This window comes from Bison bison, unplaced genomic scaffold (assembly GCF_000754665.1).
Source record: "Bison bison bison isolate TAMUID 2011002044 unplaced genomic scaffold, Bison_UMD1.0 scf7180017864223, whole genome shotgun sequence".
Taxonomy (NCBI): Eukaryota; Metazoa; Chordata; class Mammalia; order Artiodactyla; family Bovidae; genus Bison; species Bison bison.
The window spans coordinates 3,081,797-3,089,746 of record NW_011494795.1 but is presented as its reverse complement, the minus strand read 5'-3'; the positions used below and the strand labels follow the sequence as shown (position 1 = coordinate 3,089,746).

Sequence of the window (7,950 nt, the reverse complement as noted above, 5' to 3'; positions counted from 1 at the left end):
AGGGGAGACGCAGAGGCGTGTTACAGAGGGCCGGGGCTGGCGGGGCCCAGGGCCGGGGTGGGCAGAAGGGACTCTCCAGGATGACTCTGCAAAGTGCGGCTCGGGTGACGGGGCGGCGGTGACGGCCGTGACCAGAATGTGAAGGCAGGTCCAGGGCTGGGACGCGGGGCGCAGTCGGGGCCCGCGCACGTCGAGGCAGCAGCGGGCCTGAAGAAGCAGATTTGGGAGTCCAGCACTTAGCGACTGTGACCGTGTTCTCCCAGGAAAGGCTGGGGCTGTAACTGAAGCGTGCAGTCTCACCACAGACGGAAATGCTTGAAATCAGTGCTACCTCGGGCCGTCTGAGTATGAGGCCCTTGGCAGTTAAACCACCTAAGTGGGTGCAGTCGCTTTGGGATCAGGGGGCTTCAGAGAAGCAGGAGGCTGGCTGGGCCCTGGCCCCGCCGTGTGCGAGGAGGCTGGTTGGAGCCTGTGTGCAGAGGGGCAAGCAGGGGGCCTCGGGGTGGGGGGGCTCTGGAAGAGGAGGAGCTCTGCTTGCTGGAAGGCCCCTTCTCCACTGCACTGAAGGAAACACAGCTGACTCCTTTATGACTGCAGGCGAGTGGGAAGGCAAGCCCCCCACCCCCAGTTGAGGGAGGCGGCGGTGAATTCTCGGAGCGCCTCAGGCACCCCTCGCAGCTCTTCATCATGTGGGCATTTTCTTCCATTTCATTATTGAGAGAAGAGCCCAGGGCAGCATCTCAGCTCCAGCCACAGCAGGTCCAACTGGACACTGGGTGTTACTTTCCAGAGGACACTTACTAAAAATAACAAGTGCCAAAAGCAGGGAACTTCTTCAGATAAATGAGAGAAGACTCCCGGCTGAACTCTTGACTTAAAAAGCTCTATTGTTGCCAGTTAGACAGACACAGTGGACATGCGATTGAGCAAACCCCAGGAGACAGTGCAGGTCAGGGGAGCCTGGCAAGTTGCAGTCCATGGGGTCACAAAAGGCGGCACGACTGAGCGAGTGAACATCAACAAAGACAGACTCGGGCCACGCGGAACATCTCACCACGCTGGGCAGCCGGGGCGCAGGGCCTTTAGGGCCCCAGGCCCACCGTCAGGAAGAAGGAGAAACGTCACCATGCTGGGCAGCCGGGGAGCAGGGCCTTCAGGGCCCCAGGCCCACCGTCAGGAAGAAGGAGAAACGAGAAGTTTCTTGAGAGTTGAGAAGAGTAGCAGTGACATCATCTTTTTAGAATTTTCTAACTGAACCACCATTTTTTGATAGACAGGGAGCCTGTCGGTCCTACCTAGAAAGACAGAGCATCCTCGTGGGCGTGGACGGTCTCCCTGAGAGGTGGGAGGTGGGCTGCCGTTGGCCTTCCCAGGTGGCGCTAGTGGTAAGGAGCCGGCCTGCCAAAGCAGGAGACCTAAGAGATGCGGGTTCAATCCCTGGGTTAGGAAGATCCCCTGGGGGAGGGCATGGGCACCCACTCCAATATTCTTGCCTGAAGAATCCCATGGACAGAGGAGCCTGAAGGGCTATGGTCCACGGGGTCACACAGAGTCAGACATGACTGAGCGACTGAGCACGCACGGGGCTGCTGTCAGCTCTGGGGGTGCAGCCTTTAAAAGAGGACCTGGGGCTCTGCGTGCCAGCGAAATGGCCCCCATCACCCCATACTGACGACGCAGATGGCGCCCTGGTCAGTTCTGCACACACAGCGGGCCTCCTTCTCCAAAGCTCTGATGAAATAAGAACTGTGGGGAGGGGGCGAGGGGGGGCAGCGCAGCAGAGAGGAAACAGAATATAAATTTCAGCCGAGACGCTGCCAGCTGGTTCCAGCAGAGCTAGAGGACAAGCATATTTGGGCAGGAATCCAGGAAGCAGAAACACTGAGAACATAAAAGGAGCAAAAAGCTTTCTTCGCTATTCTATCGATCGAAAAAAAGAACAAGTCAGTTCAAAAATCCGTCAGAGTGTCTTTCTGGAATCTTAGAATTGGAGGAGGACGAGACGGTCTTGACAGCCATCCTGCTTTACGGTGTTCCACACTCAGAGAGTGAAATTTGTCAGAGCGTGTGAGCTTATCCATAAAGAGTCTTTTGAAAGTTTCGCCCAGATGAGTGAATTTGCTGAGGCTGTTATCATTTTTTTTTTTTTTTAAATCACGAGGTGTGTTCAGAAGCTTTGTCCAAGTACCAACTGGGTACCAGGTGTGGGATTCGCCTTAAAATCCTGCTGTCTCTACAGGGTTGACAGTGGGCAGAACAGGGCTGAGGCCGGTTAGCTGGAATCCTTGAGCTCGGCTCCAGGATGGACACCAGGGACCCTTGACTTCATGCTCTCCTGTTCTAGGCTGAAGAAACTATGCTTTGTTATTGTGAGAAAGCTCTCTGTGTGCCCTTGCCCAGAGGTGTCCACGGGAGGCCAGTGGGAACCTGGTTCCCCACCCAGCAAGGAGCACACTTGTCTCCCCTCTGAATCTGCCTTTGCTCCTCCCTTTCCTCCCCCTAACGTTCCCCTGCACTTCTCCTGCAAAAGGGCAGAGGGGTGCATGTGGGGGGTGCCACCGCAGAGAGGCACGCGGAGCAGGGCTGGTGAACTGCGGGTGCAAGGGGTGCCGCCAGGCGCCCCACGATGCCCGGCTCGGGACTTGGGACGCAAGGGACCTCCACTCTCTTCCTCTCCCCCCGCCTCACCAGCCCCCGCCCCGTCGGACCACTGCGCCTCCTCTCCAGGGTCTCCTTTCCCACCTGCCCCCCCGCCACGTGGCACAGAGGGGACCTAACCAGCACGTGTGACCCGTCACTGTGGGCACAGTCACCTGTCACCTCTTCCCACCTCCTGGGGAGGCGGCCCCGAGGGCACCGGGTGTGGGGGCGCTGGAGTGCTCAGCCTGGAGGAGCTGGAGCAGGCGGTGGGCTCAGAACCCCCTGGTGGCCCCCGCAGTCCCTCCAGGGCAGGCAGGAGACCTGGGTGCTGGACCCAGCTCCAGGCTGGCCCCTGCGCATCCCTGCTCTGAGCCGGTGTGGAATTCTACAGCCGGAGAACCGGGCCAGGGTCAGAGCGGACTCCTGACGACCCTCTGGGTCTGAGAGTCCGGACCTGTTTAGCTCACGTGCTGGCCTTTCAGGCCTCTTCTCTCTGGCGCTTTGCAAACCGACAGTAAGCTCAGCTTAGAAATGACTCCATGTTCTGATGGCGTGATAACTGACAGCTACTGACAACAGCAGCCCGTCAGTCAGCGTTCTTGTGAGTCCGGGGACGTGCTAACCGCTTCCGTGTTTTATTACATGTTTTTCTCACAATTACCTTGCAGCGTGAGTTACTTTTATTTTCCCTGTTTCGCAGATGAGCAAACTAAGGCTTAGTCACTCTAAGGACCACAGAGCCGGCCAGCAGGGACCAGGCTTCGGCCCAGCCAAGCCCAGCATTGAAGCAACTGCGGCTCTGCTGTGCTGCCCTCCTGCCTTAGGAGGAGGCTACTGTCAGGGAAATTCAAGGGAAACATGCAATTTTTGCTGGAAATTTCTCACGCCTGCCCTGCCCCTGGGCTCCCTGGGGAGAGTAAGTGCAGGTCACAGCCTGGATCAGGCTGGCAGGCATCAGCCAGCGACCAGGCATGGCCGGCCCGGCCTCCTGGCCAGGGCTCCTGGCTGCGGCCCCACATGAGACAGACACACAACACGGATGCAGGGGCGTCAGGGACGCTGGAGTAAGCAGTAGCCTGCGGGGTCCAACCGCCCGATTGTTCAACTAGATCCGATGAGGAGAAAGAGCAGGGACTGCGTCCGCATCTCCCACTGCCGGTCTCTGCAGTTCTCAACGAGGCCGGGGTGAGGCCGACAGAAAGCACTCATGTGACCGTAGCCCGGTCCCTCTAACATCTCAGACCCTGTGCTTCTGGGTTTTCTCTGGCTTTTCCTGAGGGCTCTGACCGGCAGGCTTGGTCCCAGCTCCCGCCTCCTTCCACAGACAGACGTTCCCCACCAATCCGTCTGGAGAGAATCGGGCTGCATGCTAACAGATGTCTCTGGTTCTCATTTCCAGAACCGGGAGCTGTGGGCCACCTGAGTTTCACTGAGATTCTGGACACGTCTCTCAAGGTCAGCTGGCAGGAGCCCCTGGAGAAAAATGGCATCATTACAGGTAACGGTCTCTGTGGTCAGAAAAGGCAAAACAAGTCTGCCCCACACAGAGGGACAGACACAGCTCCAGGCGCCACGGCTGGCAGCGCCCGGGTGCCCAGGGCCTGCAGGGTGACTGTCACGGGGCCAAGGTGGGGGAAGACCTGTCCCGGGGCCTCACCTCGTGTGGGCCCCTCCTGGCCGGGCTGCAGCCTCCCAGCGTGCAGGCTCGGTCTCGTGGGCGTGTTGAACACGCCTCTGACATCTCTGCCTAGGAGACTCGTGCTCCGTGTGTGTCCTCTCATGGCTGTTTCTCTTCCATAATCTCGTGGCCGTGGAGGGAGTTGACAGCTGAGATCATGGCGGTGTTACAGCTGAGGAGGCTGGGGCTCGGGTGGGCAGGGAGAGCCGAACGCAGGCGCCGTGATGGGGTGGCCCTGCCCCCGCCTTGCCCCACCCCAGAGAGCGGCCAGGCCACGCCTGTCCCCTGCCCCGATGCCAGGCCACCCAGGGGGCACTGCAGGTGAGCGGCGTCCAGGGAGCAGGGCCCCAGGCTGCGCGTCGGCCGCCTCCTTCTCCTGCAGTGCCATCTCAGGGGAACGGCTCACTTTGGTAGGACTTTTAATGATTTCATTTTGTAGAAGAGGTTTTTGAAGAACCTTCCAGATTATAGGGCTGAATTTCCATTTAAATCGCGTCATCCACACGGGGCACGGGGGTCAGCCCAGGCTTCCCGCCCAGGGCCGGGGCTTCGCTCCACGTGTGCCCGGGGACTGTGCCGCTGGCCAGGGGAAGGCCGGACGATTCCGCTTCCTCAGTGGTTAGGTGCAGACAGCTTATAAGTATTATATCCTGGCAACTGAACAGCCATTTCAAAGATGAAGATGCGTTCATTGAAAGAAGAATGTCTGCATTTCCTTCTTAAGTAACCAGTTAGCTCCCAGTGGGATGTGTGCGCCACGGGCACTGCCCAGCTTCTCCAGCTTGGAATCCGAGTGGGCCCCACCCGCCTCCCGAATTTCCTGCCCCACGTGGTGTTCACAGGGTTCCGTGTCCTTATCTCTGTAACCGCCGGGAACGCAGCGGAGACAGGGCGCATTCGAAGGCTCGCGGCGTGCTCTGATCCCGGGATTGTGACTGGCTCCAGCCGCAGGTTCACGCGGGGCCTCAGACACAGCCCCCCACACACAGCCCGGGGTCTGTCCCTATGCTGAGCTCCCCGCTTCTCTCCTGTTGCTCAGGAAGGTGCCCTCTGCTCACCTCGCCCAACCAGACCCCCTACAGGGGGAGTGCTCCGATCCGGGAGGCGCCACTAGGGGCACCGTTGAGCCAATGCCGCCTCTGACCCTCTTAAATAAATGCATGAATCTAGATCTGCCCTCAAGAAGCTGTGAATGATGTTAAGTCCAGGAAAGGGGGACAGTCCCTATGGAAATCAAACCTCCAAAGCCCAGTCTGCTCACACTCTGAGGCCTCTGGGCAGAGGACGCAGTGCCGCATGTGTAGGGAAGACGCCTGGAAGGAATGAGACCAAGTGGCGGGGGTGGTGTGGCAGAGAAGGGCGGTCACCCAGAGGAATCCAGCTTCCTGGGGCTTTAAGCTGCACAAAGGGAGGAAATCAGACGACCAGCGAGAGGGAAGCAAACTCAGAAGCACTGAAAGCCGAGCAGCGGCCCCCACGTGGAGGGAGTCCTTCCAGCTCAGCCCTATGGGGACACCTGTGGCCCGAATCAGAGTGAGTGAGAGCTGCAGCTGCCACGGACTTCAGGGGGCCGGGGCGCTGCGGGGCAGGCAGACCTTTCGCCTTCGTCGGCTCAGCCCTGAGGATCCACAGAAAGGGGGTACGTTTCAAAAACCTGGCCAGGACGCCTCGGTGGACAGACTCCACTGGAAGGTCTCCCACTGACAGTCGCACCCTCGCCCTTCCCAGGCCTCCCAGCACCCGCCCACCTCTCCCTTCCAGTGTCCAGCCTTGCGGGAAACCCACGGGCATCACCCCCCCGAGTGGCGCCCACCTCCCCAGGCTGGGCGCCCACAGCCAACACTCCTGATTGATGACCATCAATTCCTGCAGCTAATAGGGCTTAATGAACCCAATTTCGTGTTTTATTAAACAAACACTTGGAGTCACCAGCAACAGCTACTGTTTGTCATGGAACTCGGCCTTCGCAGCTCGCGCTGTTCAGAGCCGGCCGCCCTGCCCTGGGCTGGAAGCAGGTGTGCAGTGGCAGCTCCGAGGGTCAGAGCTTCAGGCAGACGCTCCGCTCCAACCATGCCTCCCTCGGGGGCACATTGTTCTTCGTGGTCTGTTCTCTGCCTCACCTCTCCCCTCAACTCCGTAAGACGGGCTGCAGGGAGAGGGGGCCTTCCCAGAGGCCGACCCCGGCTTCAGTGTCCCCACAGTCACCCCCCAGGACCCCAGCCCTCTGTGGGACCCTCCCTGCCCTGGATGCTCCACTTGGACATGCAGGGCAGCACCCCCGGACGGACTTGGTTTCCCGTGGGGCACGCCAGCCACACCCCAAAGGCCTTTTACAGGCTGAAGGGAGAGAATCCCACCAAGTACAGCAAAAGAAAACCATGTTTGTGTTTGTGGGCAAACCTGGGCTCCGAAAGCCCCTTTCAGGAAGCGTCTACAGGGCACCAGCCACCGTCCCTCCCAAGCCATCCCGTCAATGCCGGTCAGAGAAGCTGCTGAGCAGATGGCACCACAACATCCAGTCTTGCGCACGGGCCGCTCTGTGGCCCAGACACCCGTAGGAGATTGTGTGCTGGGAGCTCCCCTGAAGCGCCCAGAAGGAGCCAGCGGGAGATGGCAGGGGCGCGGGGCGCCCAGCGAACTCCGCCCGCGCTGCCCCTGTACAGGCAGCATTCCCCACGGTCCCCCCCAAACGCTGATTTATGAGCAGGAAGACACGGACAGACAGCTCACGATTGGATGCACTGCTCTCTCGTGGAGAATGTACTTCAGCTCAACAGGGAATCGTTTCTGAAGCCCCACTGGTCATTAGTCTCAGTTAGGCAGCATTTGGAGCAGGTAGGGCACACCCTGGGAAGGGGGCTCTCTCTTCCCTCCTCCCACACCGGGCCCCGAGGAGCACTCCGGCCAGGCCTGCCTGCAGGGGCCTTGCCCACCACGTGCCCACGCTCCGTGCCTCTGTGCGGAGCATCCAGGCCCGCTGCTCTCGCTGGCCTTTGCTGCGTCCTTTCCCGAGCGTGTGAGGGCCTTCCGTTGTGTGCTTGGCTTCATTTGCATCCACAACGGCCGCCCACCAGACTGTCTGTTGCCGTGCCATGGAGCCCTGCTCATCCTCTTCTGCTGAGGGTGCTGGAAGCGCTGTGTTTGGGCTCCAGGTTGCCGTGCAGAACAAGATGCTATATTTTAGTAAAGCTTGATGAAGAACAGCTTTTAAACAAAGAGAACTGTCTGGCGGGCAAGGTGGTGATGTTAACGGCACGCATAAGAACACGAGTGTGTAGCAGCACCCTTCTCGTCCGGTGCGTGCGGGGCCAACTCGAGCCTCTCAGAGTGGAGGTCCCTCGGACAACCCCCAGTCCTCCTGGGCACAGCAGGGTTCCCCAGAGCTGGCGGGCTGGGAGGGCGAGTAGCCGCGGCCTTGGTGCCCTCTCTGTGAGGCGGGGGCAGTGATGCTGCAGCCTCAGAGCTCCGTCCGAGGCTGAGTGAATTCACGCGCGTGGGGCACTCAGGACATCACAGGTCATGGACACGGCGTGTGTGAAGTCACCGGTCCTCACTGCCCTGCCGGGTGGTCTGGTTTTCACTGTACAGTTAGTCCCAAAAGTCTGACTCGGCAAAAAAAAAAAAAAAAAAAA

The 7,950-nt window shown here is 59.6% G+C and overlaps 1 protein-coding gene across 1 annotated transcript in view; it reads left to right on the top strand.

Annotated features, from left to right (window-relative positions):
• Nucleotides 1–7,950, top strand: part of SDK1 (sidekick cell adhesion molecule 1) — a 478,174-nt gene that overhangs the window by 370,693 nt on the left and 99,531 nt on the right. Inside the window, exon 20 of the mRNA XM_010845804.1 lies at nt 4,040–4,138. Coding sequence (XP_010844106.1) covers nt 4,040–4,138 — 99 coding nt within the window. The remainder of the gene's footprint in view (nt 1–4,039; nt 4,139–7,950) is intronic.